At 47.1% G+C, this 18168-nt stretch overlaps 2 protein-coding genes and 1 non-coding gene across 3 annotated transcripts; 1 reads left to right on the top strand and 2 right to left on the bottom strand.

Moving 5' to 3' along the window:
• Positions 1-1412: 1412 nt before the first annotated feature.
• LOC144231419 (6-phosphofructo-2-kinase/fructose-2,6-bisphosphatase 1-like) lies at positions 1413-6024 on the top strand. The gene is made up of 4 exons (XM_077763925.1): positions 1413-1490; positions 4142-4204; positions 5251-5315; positions 5670-6024. Exons 1-4 carry the CDS (start codon positions 1451-1453, stop codon positions 5727-5729), a joined length of 228 nt encoding a protein of 75 aa, XP_077620051.1. The 5' UTR covers positions 1413-1450; the 3' UTR covers positions 5730-6024.
• Positions 6025-7802: 1778 nt separating this feature from the next.
• On the bottom strand, positions 7803-17361 carry LOC144231351 (trophinin-like). The gene is given in 14 exon segments (XM_077763798.1): positions 7803-7861; positions 8033-9957; positions 10933-11045; positions 11606-11670; positions 12078-12120; positions 12214-12252; positions 12255-12289; positions 12981-13072; positions 13592-13668; positions 13928-13991; positions 14109-14213; positions 14877-16067; positions 16355-16400; positions 17297-17361. Coding segments are annotated over 13 exon segments (3849 nt in total). The 3' UTR covers positions 7803-7861; positions 8033-8043.
• Positions 11277-11405, bottom strand: LOC144231505 (small nucleolar RNA SNORA11). Its single transcript, XR_013335095.1, has one exon. It is a non-coding gene; the product is annotated as a small nucleolar RNA SNORA11 (small nucleolar RNA).
• Positions 17362-18168: the final 807 nt, after the last annotated feature.

Here is an 18168-nt window from a genome sequence, read left to right as displayed (position 1 = left end):
CATGAAACAGCTCTGGTCTGGAGGAGGAACCATCTGGTTCCACAGTATCTATCCCACTCCATTAAATATGAGTTACCCAGCACAGAGGGGTGTGGTTTGGTGTGGGAGGGTCCCACTTCCACTATGGGCCCTGCTACCTGATCCCTGAACCCCCACCTTAGTGGTGATGGGGAGAAAAATGGCAACACCTCAGTCTCTCCTCCATGGACCCACTGTCCCAAAACACTCTATTTGAGCCATCCTCACTGTGCCACAGGTGCTAATGAGGCAGCTTGTCTCAGTCCACCAATTCCTGTGCCCTGGCACTTGGCTGGAATTCAAACTCTCACTCTGTGCACCCCAGTATTAAGGAAGCACCACTCCACACCACCCAATATGTGGTCTCTGGCTGGCAGATGCAGGCAGGCTTTGTCCTGTCCCACAGCACTCCAGGGAGGGTATCGCTTTCTCCTACTGCAGACTGCACCCCTGACCTAGCCACCGAGACAGGGACCGGGTCCCCTCCCCTCCAGGTGTGTGATCTGTGCAGCTGGTCCAGGTCTGGAGAAAGCCCCTCAGTTAGAGATTGGATCTTTCTCAGTCCTGGTCCAAAGCTTTTCTCTTGTCCAGATACAGTCCTATGTTTCCCCAGCCTCTCTTTCTTTTCCCTTTGTCTCTCCACAAAAGGGGATCCCTCCCCTTTGTTCATTTTATTTCTCTTGGTTCTCAATCACACACCTATGGTCCATCAGGATGTCCTGGTGGGTCCCTGGAAGTGACTCTGCCTCTTTTTCTTCCAGACTCTTGGGGTTCAGAGTTCTTTGGTTTCAATACTTCTTTGTTTGAGAGAGGAGGGAACTTCATATCCCCATACTTGTCCGCCACATTGGCCCCTCCTCCTATGGATATATTTTTTTCTAGTTTGCACTTCTACTAAGGATGTAGCCCTTTGAGGCCCTCAGATGTATGTGAAAATTTCAGTCCCAGTTCTCCACCTTCTACACACATAAGGCCCTGTCTTCTGTCTCTATAAGGTTTTAAAATCTCAAGGCTCTTNTTTTTTCCCCCCCCCCCGCCATGTTTTTCTTCATTTTGGAATCCTTCATTCATGTATCCTTTATATTTTTAATAGATCAACAGTGCAACCGTTTATTGTATCTAGTTTTTCTAGGAAGTTTATATTAAAGAAGTTTTATTATTGTTATTGTTATTTAGTTGACTGTATTGATTGGCCCCATTTAGTAGATGAGAAGCTAAGACCCTAAAAAGAAGTGAGTTGCCTAAGGTCATACTGCTGGATCAATAACTGAACTGGAACCAGAACCAACTTTTCCTTATTCCTAGTCCTGAGTTCTCCTCTGGGTAAATATGCCTCATCTACCCTTTTCACCAAAATCTTCTCTCATTTTTAGTCCTATGAGGATCTNTAGAAAGGAAGGAAAATGTACTGGTGATCTGCCACCAGGCCGTCATGCGGTGCCTCCTGGCCTACTTCTTGGATAAGAGCTCAGGTACCACTCTCCTCTCTGTTCCTGGGATAGGGAGCTGGATATGATTTGGAACCCTGATACCAGGAGTCTTTGGTTTATACCTTAGTGGTTAAGAGCACAATATCTAGAACAAGGATGCTTGAGTTCAGATTCTTGCTCTGTCACATACTAGCTTTGCCAAATTACTTTAGCCTCTCTGGCCTCAATTTTCTCATCTGTAAAATGGGGAAATAATGATGAAGTTTAAATAAATTAACATATGTAAAGAGCTTAGGGCATTTCATGACACATAGTATGGGCTATATAAGTGTTAGCTGCTGCTATTAGTATTATTTTCAGCCAATGTTTTCAAAGCCAACCTTAACAGTATGCATCAGCATGAAAAAGATGAGCCAGGTTTTCTCTGAAGAACGTTGTCATCAGGTGGTAATGGGACCTTTTGTTGCCTAATGATCCTAACTATAGATTTCTGCCTTTGTTGTGGGGGTGATTTCTCCTAAGACAGTGATATTGTCATTTTATTTTTGAAATAATTTCTTTTTTAAAATATATCTAGACATTATAATTTACAGGCTATCTATACAATTACAATATTTGCTGGAATGCAAATTAAGGCAGAGAGCCTAACAAGGGACTGTTATGTCATCCTCAGGTGTGAGGGTCCATTTCTGATGTGGATGCTGAAGTACTGGCATCTCCAAAAGACTGTGAGGGTATATGAGGACCTTGCAAAGTTATACTTGAAAGTTATATTGTGCAATATCCTGCAGACTTGAATGTTTTCTACTATGGTAGTTTCCAAGTAGAGGCCACTTATAATATGGAGTCATCCAAAATCAAAACTCAGGGAACTTGAGAATTAGACATTTAACAAGCCATTTCTTCTGCCTGCTTCTCAGTCTCCTCACCAGAAAAGAGTTTGGAATGAAGGCTCTTGTGCTACTAGATTTCTGACAACTTCTAATGTCCATTGCTTGGTACTGTCTTTGAGACCATGAGCCAAGCACTGTAACCTTGACTGTGCAGATGAGGAAATGTAGGCTCAGAGAGGTGAAGTGATTTGCCCAAGATCACGGGCCTCAGAGGGTCAGTGAGGGTGTCAATCTCAGACGCTTTCTAGAGGATCCCCAGTTCAGAAATGCATAGATTTGTGGGGGGTGGGGTGAAGAGTGGTACATACACCTGTCATTCTCATACTGCTTTACCTACTTTCTACCTACTTTCATGCACAGGCCATACCAGTTACTCACAGAGTCCCTGGGAGATGGGCCAGGGAGTGCTTGGGACATGCTTTTACCCCTATTACTCAGTGAGGAAACTTAAGGCCCAAAGAGATGATGTGACTCAGGAAGCAGTTTCCCAGGAGCCTCATAGCTGGGGCACCCTCAGAGCACATCTAGTTCAATCCTGTACTGTGAGAGATAGTAACTCTGAAGGCCAAAGAGAGATAAGGCTGGGCCAATGTCATTTGTCCAGGTAGTGGCAGAGCTAGGTCAGAGACCTCAGGCAAGTCGCTTCCCTTCTCTGAGTCCATTTTGTCATGTGTGCCATGGAGGACAGTAACCTCTGCAGAGTATCAATGAGGATGGAAGGAGATCTTGCAGCAAAAGCACTGGGCCCAGAGCCTGACAATGATGATGACAAAGATGAAGAGGAGGAGGAGCAGGATAGATACCCAGGATGTCACCAAACCTGATGTCTTAGGGAGGCTGGTTGTGGCCTTAAAAGCCCGGGATCAACCTCAGGGGTAGAGAAGCCATGAGGGGTGGGGTGGGGTTCTAGTTCAGTGAAGGGAGATGGGAAGTGGTAAGTGCATCCTGGGTGGGTGAGAGTGGCTGTCATTGGAGAGTGGTGGGAGATGGGGGTATCATTCCCATGACACTGTGAGCCCCTTCAAAGCAATGGTAGCTGGCTGCAGTGGGCAGAGCATGCATTTAGCCTCTGAGGATCTTAGCTTCAAGTGCCAGTGCTGCCACTTTCTGATGGTGACATAGGACAAATGTCTTCCCTCTCAGAACCTTAATGTCCTCATCCTTGGAATGGGCCTGATCATCTCCTCCTCCCGGGGATGTCTAATAAATGAAAACCTAGGCCCATATAAGAAATGGAACATGAATATTCAAAACAACTTTATGAAAAGTAGTCAACAACTGGAAACAAGTGAATCAAGAAATCCTTGTCCATCAACAAGTGTGAGAGGAGTCAGAGAGCACAGGCCTGGGCTGGAGCAAGTACTGTGGGAGCTGTGAAGGTGCATGTACCCAAGGGCCCTGGCACATAGCAAGGCCTCAGAAAACTTGGTGAGATACATTTGTGGGCCTTCATTTAGAGGCCTATGGAAAGCCTGAGACTGGGGGTAAGAGGTCTGCCTTGGTCTCATGTTTGCCCTGTGAGTGAGGAGATAAACCACTTCCCACGTGACCAGCCTGTCCTTTCTGGTGAACTCACAATCTGTCCACATTCCCCAGGGCCTTCCTTTCCCCTGCTCTAAAGGCCACCGTTATTCAGTCTCCCTCATTGCCCACCCTACTCTCAGCACTGCCCACTGCAGATTATGGGGAGTGTGCCCTTGATAAAGCTGACCAAAAGGAAGGGGTTATGGCAGAAAAAGCCTGGGGAGATGAATACCCTCCCTACTACCCTGTCTCTGATGGATTCTTTCTCCTTTCCAGATGAGCTGCCATATCTCAAGTGTCCTTTGCACACAGTGCTTAAACTCACACCTGTGGCTTATGGTGAGTGCTCCTACCCTTATCTGAGAAAAGGCACATAGAGGGTATGAGCATGCCTTCAGTGTATACCATTTGTACAGAAGAGTCCTGGGGAAGGTTCCTTGGGTGTGTAATTGGATGTCTTGGTAAAGGAAGGATTAGCAGCAATAAAATAAGAACAGGGAAGAACTGGGATGCCCTCTAAATCCAGGGCCTGGCCTCAACTTTCTCTGGCTCTACCAAAGTACTGAGCATGGAGCACTAAGCTGTAGAAGACCAGAGGAAAAAGTGTAGTTTGGGACCAGATTGAAGAAAGGGCTCAAAGGTTGGCCTGGCCAATTTAGACTCTCTTTTGGGGCATTAGTTTTCTATGAAATATTCATGTGCAGGAGAGAGAGACTCAAATCTCTTCTGGGGTGTGAACAGGGAAAACAGCACACTGAAGCCCATAGTAGGGTGCAATCCATAGAGATGGAGCCAATGGGGGTCTTCTACAGGCATTGGGCTTCTTCTGCCAGCCCTAGTCCCCAGTGATACCACTCTCCATTTTCTTCAGGCTCTCAGAACTCCCTTGTGACCTTCTACACCTCTGGTGTTGACATAACCATTTTGTCCTCTAAATGAACTTTACCTGCGACTGATTGCCCCAACGCAGTGACCCAAGAATTCTTCCACCACTTCAGCACTTAGCACAGCTTAGAAGATCCACAAAGCTCCATCATTATTGTATAGATTAGATTGCTGCTTCACAGACCACAAGAGTTGAGGGAGACCCTAGAGATCATCTATTCTCATCTCCTTCCCATTCCCAGTTGAGCAACTAAGGCTCAGAGAACTCTGAGACTATCAGGAGCAGGTGGGAGAACACCCCATTGGATCCTCTTAGACTTGTGTCTTCCTCATACATCAAACAGCTGGTCTACATTCCCCTCCCTACAGCCCAGTCACAATCTGCACACAGCATGGAGCTAGGGGTATGGATGGTGATGGGCATGGGAATGAATAGCACTTCAGGAAAGATCTGTGCTTACCTTCGGGGCTTATGGATGGACTGGTTGTTCTTTTCTGAGGCTGCAAAGTGGAGTCCATCTACCTGAATGTGGAAGCCGTAAACACACACCGGGAGAAACCTGAGGTAGGTGAGGGATTCCATGGCCTAAGCTGGCACATAGTAAAAGGACCTACCTGCACAGAAAGACCACCTCAATCCCACAGAGCTTGGATGTTTCATACCAACAGGTAGAATAGCCAGCACCCAGAAATATAGGAACCTTGGCCCAGGCCTGAAGTGACATAGAGCTGTGGGACTAGAGCAACCCTCACCCAAAATACCTCAGGTTGAATTCCCCAGAGGTTTGCCTGAGAAAAGGTTCAGGATCCATGCCTGGCTGAAAGGGGATAGCCTGGCAGTGAGGACAAGGGGCAGGGGAGGGGCTGGGGCTCCTGAGTGCTGGCTCCTTTCTATTAATCCTGGGCTCTCTCCCCCCAGAATGTGGACATCACCCGAGAACCTGAGGAAGCCCTGGACACAGTCCCTGACCACTACTGAGCCCTTTCCAAGAAGTCAAACTGCCTTTGTTCCCACCGTCTCCCACCTTTAAGTGCTGCTATCCTTGCACTTCTCTTACCTTAAGACCCTGGACTTGGTCTTACTAGAAGATCCCTGCTTCTAGCGAAGAAGCCCTTATCATCTCCAACACAGGCCTCGATTTCTAGCTACAACCAAGGAGTTGTCTAGTTCTGAATGAAGCTTTTTCCTTCTTAACTCCCATTTCATTATCAATAAAGACTTCTCTTTCTGCCTACAAGAAGGGAAAGGAAGTCATTGTGAGGCTTCTCCCACAGGATCTTCTTAAGGTCTGACTTTGTGAAATGCCTCTGTAGCTGTGGGGTGTGGAATGGATGAGAGGTTCCTGGAGGGAAGTGTTCTGGGGTAGCACTTCTAAAAGTAAGGGAGGATATAGGTCTCTGTGAGTACCTATGGGCCTTGTTCCTTTGAGAAAAGCATGGCTGAGGACCTGATACCTTCATTCCTACACTCAGAAGAGTCTACACCTAGACCATATTGTTCCTCTCTTCTCCAACTCCTGCTGCCATCCTTAGTGATTTCCATGTTCATATAAATGATCCAAACAATACCCTGGCCTCCAAGTCTCCTGACTCCCTCAATTCCAGTGATAATTCCCTCCTCAGCTACCCACTCTATAGACCCTGGCATCATCTAGACACCCTTCTCCCAGTCTGACTTCTTAAATACAAAAATCCTAGTATCTGACCACTGGCCCCAGTCCTTACAACTCTCTGTGTCATCCATAGGATCCCTAGCAGCATGTCTCCCACATAGGAGGCATGTGTGTAATATTTCTTGAATGAACAATATTTGTTCTTATGCTGCATCAAGAGTATAATCCTTTGATTCATCCATTGTCTCCCAATCCACCAATCCTCCTCCTCCTCATTGTTCTTCTATTCCTGACCAGCTTGGATTCTATATTCCATTTCTTCAACCACTCTCTATGCACCTAGGTATTGGCAACATAGTGGTGAAGAGACAGACTCGTATACTCACTGCCTTGATTCCTTTGTTCTTCCATCATAGCCTCCAGGAAGACCCAAACCTTGTATAGCTCTAATCCATATTACCTTTTTGGAGGGGGATCTACTACTTGAAACAAACCTACATTTATTTGCTTCCACAGCCACCCTTAAATCCTATTCAAAGTCAAGGTCACCCTCTATTCTCTGGCACTCTATCTAATCCCACCTTCTCAGATATGGGCTATTTCAGTCAATTCTTGACTGTTCCTTATCTATCTCTTGTTCTTTTTTTTTAATGTTTTATTTTTTTATTTCTAGGAGAGAGAGAGACAGTGTGAGCAGGGGAGGGTTAGAGAGAGAGGGAGACACAGAATTGGAAACAGGCTCTGAACTGGCTGTCAGCACAGAGCCCGACACGGGGCTCGAACCCACGAACCGTGAGATCATGACCTAAGCGAAAGTCGGACACTTAAGTGACTAAGCCACCCAGGAGCCCAAATCTCTTGTTCTTTATTGGCTTTTGCCCCCACATTCTCTGCAATATACTCAGATTCTCTCTCCTATCTCAATAAAACCCTCCCTTGCTCCCGTGTCCACTTCTAGTCTCACTCTCTCTCTCCATTCTCATACAAATATCTCAAAATGAATCTATTATTTACTTCCAGAACCCTCTCCCTCCAACTTCTGTTCTAGGCTTTCCCTCTTGACATCTTTACTCAAACTATAATCCTTTTGCATGCCATGCTTTCCCCAGGTCTTTATCCCATTGAAGTAATACTTTCATTTTAGCCTAAAGCTAGAGCCCACCATCTCTGAAGAGCTATACTGATCTTTAGTCCTTTTATGAACCTGAAATGTCACTCACAACAACCTAAGCACATTAAAATACAGGAAAAAAAACCCTCCAGTTCATTTTGCAAATTTAATGTAACTCTGATACCAAAATATGACAGCACACACACACACACAAAACAAACAATAAAGCAGAATCAGCAAGCAGATTTTTCATGGCATGTAACTCTCAGCTGATTGATAATATCTGCTTATACTGCTGTATGGACAAAGATTCCAAGGGTGTACCTTGGCTCCATGGGAAGAACCGCTGCAATTCATTAGCATTATCTGTAAACCTGGGAAATAAACCTGAAAACAAAACACCAAACAGAAGACATTTTAACAACAAATGTTGTTTTCTCATACTTCCATCATTGTTCTCATCTCCCTACCCAACCCTCCCACTTTGGGGTTTCTTATAACATTCCTCAGCTCTTATACCCATCCCCATGGGCCATGCTGTGGGAATATTGTAATTACCTGAAACCTCACTAGCCATAGGAGAAGCTACAGACACCAAAGCTGGTGGCTCCACCACCAAAGCCAGCACCATTTCTTGGTCCACCGCCACAGCCAGCACCACTGCTTGGTCCACTGCTGAAGCCTGCACCTGTGTTTGTTCCACTGCTGAAGCCAATGATAGAACTGGGTCCACCATTGAAGCTGGTGCTGATGCTAGGTTCACCAATAAAGCTAGTGCTGGTGTTAGAACCACTGCCAAAGCCAATGGTGGTACTTGGTCCTCCGTTGAAGCTGGTATTAGGCTTAGCACCGAAGCCATCACTGATGCTGAGGCCACCACTAAAGCCAGCATTGGTGCCAAGTGTGCTGCCAAAACCAGCATTGGTGCCTAGTCCATCTCCAAAGGCATAGCTTGAGATCAGTCCACCACCAAAGCCAACGTTGGTGCTCAGTCCACTACTGAAGATAGCACTGGTGCCTAGTCCACTACCAAAGCTAGCACTGGTGCTCAGTCCATCACGAAATCCAGCACGAGTGCTTAAGCCATTGCCAAGGATGAAACCAGCAGTGGTACTGGATCCATCACCAAAACTAGCACTGTTAGCACCACTAAAGCAAGTGCTAGTGCTAGGAGGGCCACCAAAGCATAGGTTGGTGTTAGATATACTGCCCAAGCAGAGGCTGGTGCTGGGAACTCTACCAAAGCCAATGCTGGCACTTGGAACAAAGCCAAAGTCAGCAGTAGTGCTAAGTGCCCCACTGAAGTCAGCACTAGTGCTTAACACACCGCCAAAGCCAGAGATGGTGCTGGGTGCACTGCTGAAGCTGGCATTAGTGCTAACAGCATTGCTAAAACCAGCACTCGTGTTTAGTGCACTGCCAAAGCAAACACTGGTGCTGAATGCACCACCAAAGCTGGCACCAGTGTTAGGAGAACCATCAAAGCAAATGTTGGTACTTAGTGTACCGCCAAAATCAGCACTGGTGCTGGAAGAGCCACCAAAGGAGACACTAGTGCTGAGTACTCCATCAAAACGAGGGCTGGTGCTAGGAGAGCCACCAAAGCAGATACTGGTACTAAGTGTGCCACCAAACCTGGCATCAAAGCTGGAAGAGCCACCAAAGCAGACACTAGTGCTGAGTGTGCCACCAAATCCAGTGCTGGTGTTAAGTGCACCATTAAAGACTGTGCTTGTTCTGGGTATAGTGCCAAAGCTGCTACTGGTAATGAGTACACCACTGAGACCAGCAGTGGTGCTGAGTGTCCCTCCAAAGCCAGAGCTGGCTCCACCACTGAAACTGGGACTGGTGCCAATTGGGATACTAAAACTAGAGCTGATCCCACCACCAAAGCTGGCACTGGTACAAGGTGTGCCGCCAAAGCTAATGCAGGTTTCACTGTTGAAACTAGAACTGGCGCTGGCTGCACCACTGAGGCTAATGTTGGCTGCACCACTAAAACTAGTGCTAGTGCTGGGTGTGCTACTAAAGCAAATGCTGGCTGTACTGCTGAAGCTGGCACTGGTGCTGGGTGTGCCACCAAAGTTAATGCCAGCTCTGCAACCAAAGCCACCTCTGGGGATGGGTGCATCACTGAAGCTAATATTAGCACTATCGCTGAAGGTGGCCCTGGTGCTAGCTCCTTTGCTGAAGTTGATGTTGGTGCTGGCATCTGCATTTTCTTGGGCTCTGGCCTCAATTTCAAATGAAAATCTGTTCCAGGACGACTGAGCATCATCGCCCAATTCTTCCCTAGTTAGGCAGTTGATATCCATGTCATCCCAATTCCAGAGCCCAGCCACAGCTTCCTCTACAATCCCCATTTGGGCTCTTGCCTCAGCCCTGGCCTCAGCCTCAGCCTCAGCCACAGTGGCAGCTTGTACTTCCATCTCTACTGCCTTCCGGTACTGAGCAGCCCAGTCCTTGGGGTCTTTCTCCTGCACCTGAAATGGGAATGATAATCATTATAGGGATAATAACATTTGTAATTATATATTAAATACATACTATGGGCTTTGTATAAAAGCAATAGCAGTAATTTTTTTCAATCACGGGTCAATCCTGATATCCAATTTCAGCTCTGATATCTAAGGTGCTGTATGTGACCTTGGACAAGTTACTTAACCTCATGGAAAAGATGGGAAATGATGAGAGAGTAAGTTATGGATTGAAAGTTTGTGTCCCCCTAAGATTCATATGTTAAAACCCCAGCCCCCATTGTGATTGCATTTGGAGACTGGACCTTTATGGAAGTAGAGTTAAATGAGGTCATAACAGTGGGGCCCTGATCCAATAGGATTAGTGTTTTTATAAAAAGAAGCTCTCTCTCTCTTGGGGCACCTGGGTGGCTCAGTCAGTTAAGCATCTGATTCTTGATTTCGGCTCAGGTCATGATCTCATGATTCATGGGATCAAGCACCGCGTCAGGCTCTGTGCTGACAGCAAAGGGCCTGCTTGGGATTCTCTCTCTCCCTCTCCCTCTCTGCCCCTCCCCCGTTCGTGCTCTCTTTCTTAAAATAAGTTTAAAATATAGAGGAAGCTCTCTGCCACATGAGAACACAGCAAAAATCGGTTCATCTACAAGCCAGAAAGAGGCTTCATCAGAAACTGACCATGCTGGACCTTGATCTGGGACTTTTAGCCTCCAGAACTGTGAGAAAATAAATTTCTATTGTTTAAGTCACCCAGTCTGTAGTATTTTGTTATGGCAGTGCAAGCAGACTAACACAAAGCATGCAAAAAGAATCAAACAATTAAACTTTATGTTCAGCAGCATTCTCAAACATCACTGAAGTTCCACATATGTTTATGTATGAACTGCAGGCTGCCCTGGGACTGACCATCCCTGCATGTAGCCTGCCCCAGCTAGAGGCATCCAGTATCCTTAATATGACAAGCCAGGGAATCTCTCCTATTACCTTGCATACAAACTTGAGGACTTTCATCTTGCTAGTCTCATGGTAGGAGCGCAAGCCCCAGAAAAACTCATATTCAGGTGGTCTGCTATTAGGGACTCTTGTACTCCAGGTACCTTAGAGAAAAATGAAATTTGCTTCTAACCAAGCAAATCTGATGTGTAACCCCTGAGCACCAGATGGCAACCTCTTTGAAACAAATACTAAACTCAGCTCCTGGAACAGATTTCTAAGACCCCCGCTTTCCCAGACACACTCCCAAACATTGTTTGTGATCCTGGTCTCTAATATTGAGTCATTTCCCACTGGCCCTGTACAAAGCAGTCACTTGATGCTTCAGAGAAAGCATGTATAGGGCATGATGTCACAGGAAGGCCAAAGTATCTTACCACCTGTGAGGAGTAAACCCAAGTTCCTGTTGGATGTGTTGTAAACAGAGGAGCCATTCTTTAGGCACCCTGCTCTGAGCACACCCCAAAGCAAGGGTCTTTTCTTTGGTCTAGCCCTGTCCTGGAATTGTCCACTTAGGGGAATTGTGGACAGAACTCAGTTATAGGGCACAGGATGCCCATATTACATCTAAAGCTAGTATAACTAAAGGGATGATAAAGCAATTTCTGAACCAATCCAGCACACTCAGAACATTTCAGGGCCAAACAAAGCCCCCAAACACCACTTACTTGTTTCACAAACTTGTCTGTGATGAGCTTCCTCACTTCCCCAAAGAGCAAGTGCCTCACCCTGACAATGGGAAAAATAACCCATAAACAGAGATGAAAACTTCCCAAATAAAGGCAGAGGCATTTCCCAACATGGGAGAGACCTCTCTAGCATATGCAGCAGTCCCAATGAAGCCAGGAAAGTAGTGAACACATGGTTGCTAGAAGCAGGAAATTGAGGACAGATGGTTCTTTGTTAGGGATCCCCTAAAGTTCTATCTTACATCTCAGCTTAGAATGACATAGGTATTGAAGGTGCAGAGAGTCCAGGACCATTTCCCCAACCACCCAGGTGAGAACCCTGGACCTTCTACCCAGTCCAGCACCCCTTCCCACTCCAGCAGACCACCAGACTGATGCAATCCAGGGACCATCCTCTCTCGTCAAAGGACAACATGGACAGCAAGCGCTGAGAGAGCCCAATCATACCCAGGACACAGCCCCAGCTTGCGCAGCACCTCCCAGATGATAGCTGCAAGGGGAGGCAAGAGGAGACAGGGACAGAAAATGAACATGTGGAATTCCAACTGTGGCCACCCATTCAGCTGCATGTCCAGCCACTCACCCTCACTAGCTTTGTTGCCATTCATGAAAATGACAGAACCACCATGAGAAGGCCTAGTTTGGGTGTGTCATTGGTCCTAGAGGAATAACAGTGTAAAGAGGTTTATGTCTAGCAGCCATCTGCAAAAAACACACCAGACAGTTCACTAAGCTAGCCTCTCCCAGATTCCTCAGACATGAGAGAATTCTGCCCAGTCTCTGCTTCAAGCTCTATGTTACCCTGGGCAAGGCACTTAGACTCTTGAGCTGCAGTCTCCTATTCAGTAAAATGGGAAAATCCAATGTTCCCCTGCCTCAGGTTGCTAAGAAGATGGAAGAATGCTTGTTAAACTGGTACAACCCAGGCACCCAGCCAATGTGAGTCTCTTCTTTCTCTCCCAGATCCTTATGCTCCAAGAGAATTTTAGGTGCAGCCCCAGTAATGCCCCTGTCCTTTAAACATCATGATTCACCTACACCAAGAAACCCTCCTTTGAGAACCACTTTACCAAAGCCAGTAGGAAGAGACAAGCAATGACAGGTGTACTTTCCTGGAAAGCTTCTGGAGAAACAGAAAACCTGACAGTAGGAATGTACTGCTTCAGGCTTCTATACCCTTCAGTCACTCATAATCAAGCACCACTGCTGTGTGCAGGTCTCCAACTCTGTGTGGGAGCTGGCCCTATCTTCCTGCCTCTCCAAGGAGATGTGGGTAGAGATGACAGGGATGGGATAGTGCCATAGACAGAAGCAGAGCCTCCCTTCCACCCCAGCCCTTTCCCAGCTTACGTTCCCAGTATGCCTGCAGAGGATTCCTGAGTGCTGATCAGAATATACAAGCTACTTTGCTTATCAGTTTCCTTCAGATCGACTCGAAACATCTGCCAAGTAAAAGAATAGCCTGTGAGAACACAAAATTCAGCCTAGACATCAGTGAGCTTTTTGAGCATCCCACACTTCTCTGTGTAGTTAGAGTTTTGAGTGTGTGTAAGAAATCATGAGATAATGCATGCAAACCACTTAGCTAAGTTGCCACCACTACAGCAAACAGGTAAGAAATGTACTATTATTATCAGCATCACCTTTGTAATTAGTGGGAATCAAGGGATACAGAGAATGGGGAATGAAAGGGAGAGATGAGCATCTGAAATACATTACAGGACACGTCTAGCAGCAGACAAGACTAAATTGGGAGGCTTGGGTCCAAGCTATGCTTTTACCACTGACTTGTTCTGTGACCCTGAGTTAGTTTATGTTCCTACTGAGGCCACTGTATGCCCATCTACACAGTGATGGGGTTGCATTAGTGAGTCTCTGTGGTCTATCCCAGAAGAAACATGTATGCTTTATTTGATTCAAGACTTCCCCATTGCACCCATCCACCAGGGCTGCCCCTTCACCTTCTCCAGAGCGTAGCTTGCTTGTTCAATGATTTCTGGAAAATATTCATATTCTTGGATGACATCCTTCAGCATGTCTATAAGAAGGGAAAGGTAGGAGGAGCTGGGCTAAGCAGGGGCCACAGAGCTGCAGCCCTTTTGCCAACTGTGGGGTCAGTGCAGTCTGAGTTCTGAACTATGTTAACAGGAGATGCCAGACATGGCAGAGTGTAAGGAGGGATGAGAAGCGAGGACATATGAGAGAGTGAGGAGCTATAAAGTAAATGGTTACCCCAGGGTATGGGATAGAGGGGAATGGGCAGGAGATTTCAGTGAGGAGGGTTGGTATGACTCTACCTGAGCACCTGATGGGGATCTTTGTCTGGTCCTTAACCAACAGGTATTTCACCAACTTATTTGCCTGGGAGAAGAGGAATACATGGGGAGATCTCAAAGTGTTTTTTAGAAAACTTGGAAGAATGATGGAAAAGAAGAAAGGTGAAAATAAAGAAGAGGTTGGACAGCACTGGAGTCTTACCCTTTCTTGCAAAATAGCCACATCTCTGGGTAGCAGAGGCCTCCAGCCCCATGGGATCAACCTGTAGTTATCACCACCTCTCTCATCCCCATTCAGATGCTTGAACTACATTATCAGGAGGAAGGAAGGTCCAGAGTCACCAGGTGAGACAGCTCTGTATCCTTATCCTACCTCCTCTTAAAAATCCCCTAATCCCTTCCTGTAGTGGGTCTTGACCTTACAGTTGGCCACCCTGATTCCCAGATTTGTCTTTCACTGTCTTCCAGGCAGGAGTTTCATTTCCCTAGCAGGACAGAAGGCACCCAAGGGCAGGACCTGGGATTCCTCTTCTTATTTTGGCCACCACGGACTCTGCTAGCTGTATCCCTTGGACAAGTCACTTCACCTCTCTGCAAATCAGGTTTTTTTATCTGTAAACCTGTATTTATGATCCTTAGATAATAAATGTTACTTTCAAAACATAAAGACACAACCTATATGACTGTACCCAAGACAAATCCTGCCACATGGTAACAATTACATAAATACAAGTTTAATTATACCAGGTTGTAGCTAAGTGTATGGATGTATTATTTCGCCACCAATCTGTAAACTGTCAGGGAGCAGGAACTATATCACATTCTTCTCAGCATCTCTCACAGCCTATCTGAACAAAGGGACTGGCTCAGAGTAAAAAGTTTCAGTAAACTTTTATAGAACAAATAAACAAACTGGGATAGGAATGGAAAAGAAGTGAAAAATTAAGGGTGGTAATGTCAGAGATCTCACCTTTTGTTTTCTCTTGCCCCGGGTCCTGATTCTAGGCTCCAGACTCAACTGAGCCAGGTAGTCATCTGCCAGGGCCTGGACAGTGGTGGCAGTCTGAGTCTCAAGGGCACTTATGTTGGTCTTAAAGGTGGCCATCTTGGCCTGGGCCCTTTGGTCAACAATTTTCGTCTAGCTTTCAGCTACCTGGGCTTTAGTGGCAGACTTATGATCCCTGGACCCTCTCCTGACCTGGAGGGTGGCTGCTAGGGCTTGGTTTGTGATCATTTGAGTGGCAGGGGAAACCTCAGAGACCTCATAGGCAGAATTTGGGCCTTTATTGGCAGCCTTCTTGCCCTTGAACTTTTTGGGCCAGATAGCTGCTGCTGAGGCCTCAATATGTCTGATAGCTGTCTCAGTGGCATTTGGAGCCTCTAGAAATTCAGTGTCAGCATTTATGCCCTAAACAGTTGCCTTCTTGGCTTTGGAGGATTTATTTGTACTGATGCAGGCTATTGTGGCATGGGTAGTGGTTGCCTCATTAGCAATTCGGCCTTAGGTAGTAGCCTTGTGAATTGTGGTTGGAGCCAGTGAGATATCAGTGGCACTAGCTACAGCCTTATTGGCAGCATTCTTAGCTTTGGAAGCTTTCTTGGGCTTAGTGGGGGCTATCAAGGCCTGGGAGTTAGCTGACTCAATGGTAAATGGAGCCTGGATAGCCTGCAGGATGTCTGGCAGGTTTAGGGGCTGCAAGGGTGACTTGATCTGTGCATTGACACTCTCATTGCCAGTTAGAGATTGGGAGCCTTGGGCTGCCTTAGCAGTAACACTCTTTGTCTTATTGGCTTTCATAGGCCTAGCAGTGACTGAAGAAGCCTGAGTATTGTCTGCTTCAGTGGTAGCTTCAGCCTGGTTGATCTGAGGGATGACAGACAGGTTTAAAGCCTGCAAAGTTACTTTAGGCTTGTTAGTGGTAATCACATTGGTAGATGAGACTGTAGAGGCAGCAGGTACAGTCTTAGTAATAGCCTTAATAGGGGACTTCTTGGTCTTGCTTTTCTTAGGCCAGTTGGCAACTGGTGGGTCCATGGCCAGAGGGTCCTTGGTTGCCACCAAGAGGGTATACATCAGCAAGACACTGTCCTCTTCTGTCATCCCAATCTGTATATCTGGAGAGAAGTGAAGCCCCAGGCTCCCAGGGGGAAGCAGAGGGCCCTACACACTTAAGATTATGATTTACTGAGCTATCTGGCCTCCCTATAGCCCACCCTTTCCACGAAGGCCTCCCCTTCCACTGAGCAGTGATTGAAGGAGAGGGTGAGGGAAGAGAAAGGGAGCAGGAGATAGAGTCAGCCAGGTTTTCCTCTCCTTCACCTGGTAGGGGAGGACTGAAGACAGGTTAGGCAGGAAATTCTTCAACTACAGAGTGGTAAGGGGCTCAAGAGCAATAAATGAACTCAGGATGGGGCAGATGGCCTGGTGAGAATGTAGAAAGACCTCACCTTGAATGGGAGCATCCTATAACCATAGTCATTACTCCTATCCTTTCTGAAAGGCCAAGTAACAGCTGAGCTTGAGGGGAAGGGGCCTGAGTTAGGGGAGCATAAGAAGAGGGAGATTCAACAGACCTCCCACCTATCCTGAAGGAAGGAGGAATCTCATCTAACTTTGGATCCCAAACCCTTCAATACTGGGTTCTCACATCTAGAAACCCAGACCACTTATCCAAACTCTAGGTCTTTTTGCCTCCAAGAAACTGCAAGTCAGTTCTACAGCCCCGCCCCTTTACCTTACACACGCCCCCTGCTGCAGCTAAAAAAGTGCGCATGCGCACCAACTCGTGAGGGGTGGGAGGGGTAGTGAGCATTCATGCACGCCTGCACAAGCGCTTTGGTGGACTGGACAGTCTGACCACCTCAATCCCATAGACACCCCCTCCTCTCAGCAGCAGAACATCTCGGCGCAGCCTAACTGCATCATAATTCGGCCCAACTCATCCCCCAACACCAGCCTGCTCTCTCCTAGCTGGACTACTTTGCACCGCCCGTTCCCCACACCGCCCACCTCTGCTTTGTAGTACAGGCACGCACCGCCCCTTCCTGATACGTCCTGCAGTATTTCTCCACACCTCCTCTTTCCCTCTTACGCCCCTTCCCTTCCCTCTGCATTGTGTCCCTGCACCTCCCCTTTCCCCAAGCTCCACCCACACTTCCACGTTTACAAGTGACCGGTCCGCCCTTCCTGCGGCATGGATACCCCACCCACACATCCAACGATATTACGCCTTAGTGTATTCCTTGTTCCCGAATACTACCAGGTTCTATCCATTCCCATTTCAAACCACAATAAACCAGGTCCTAGCCCCTCTTTCCACCCGTCTGAGTTAGGTCATTTGAGCTATTCAAAATGGATTTTGCCCCTCATTTCTGGGTCTTGATCCCTACTTTCGGTGGCCCAAACCGGATCCTGTCCCCTTTCGCCAGTCTACCGGAGTCCTGTCATAGCTCATCTCCGACTCGGGTGCGGCTCCTTTCTTTCTACTGCCTGAACGATTGATCTTTCTGCAGTCCGAACTGGGTCTGCATCCCTCCTTTATGCAGCTTGAACAGAATCCCAAAGGGGATTCTGCACACACACCCCCATTATGAATAGGGTCCAGGCACCTCTGAATCCGACCACTTTAATGCGGTTAGTTTCCGAACCCGTAGCAGGTTTTCTGCAAGCCTTAGGGTGTGTGGAGTCAAGCACATTGAAGCCACAGCCCACGGGCCCCCCGCAGGGTCTTCACTAAAGCTGGACACCTTAGCTCACCTCGTCCTCTGGAGTCTAGAAGGCGTCCGCTCTCTCCAAGCCTCTCCTTAAGTCTGAGCCTGTCAGCTTCCCCTCCCCAGCAGGAAGTGGTCCTGCCTTTTTCCACCTCCAGAGGGGTCTCCTTCCTAGCCTGTCAACCTTCTCCCTTACTCACTACGTTCAACCTTCCATTCTTCTAAGTGTTCTCCCTTTTCTGCATACTACCTCTAATTCAACTATCGCTCTCTCCTATTCTCCATTTGATTCCTCTATCCCCACCCTGTATCCCCATTCCTATTTGATTTCTCTGTTCCCCCTAAGAGGACGGTGCTTCTCTGAGCTCCCATACCAACCCTTCCTACAGCCCTCTCTATGCCAACACTAATTACAGCGTGTATTGTTGTAGTGTGTGTCTGGGTCTCTCTCCCCAGGAGCTGTTCTGGTTATATTCATTTCCCTTTCAAGTATGACCAGATTAAAACATTTAAAGGCTCTAAACACTAAGAGATAGGGTGCCGCCCCCAAC

The sequence above is a fragment of the Crocuta crocuta genome, unplaced genomic scaffold (assembly GCF_008692635.1).
Source record: "Crocuta crocuta isolate KB4526 unplaced genomic scaffold, BGI_CrCroc_1.0 scaffold6498, whole genome shotgun sequence".
Taxonomy (NCBI): Eukaryota; Metazoa; Chordata; class Mammalia; order Carnivora; family Hyaenidae; genus Crocuta; species Crocuta crocuta.
This window is presented reverse-complemented; position numbering and strand designations above follow the sequence as displayed.

Coding starts and splice junctions, on each gene's coding strand:
- LOC144231419 (XM_077763925.1), top strand. CDS start 1,451: ATGCGGTGCCTCCTGGCCTACTTCTTGGATAAGAGCTCAG. Junction 1,491..4,141: donor CTTCTTGGATAAGAGCTCAG/GTACCACTCTCC, acceptor TCTCCTTTCCAG/ATGAGCTGCCATATCTCAAG. Junction 4,205..5,250: donor ACTCACACCTGTGGCTTATG/GTGAGTGCTCCT, acceptor TTCTTTTCTGAG/GCTGCAAAGTGGAGTCCATC.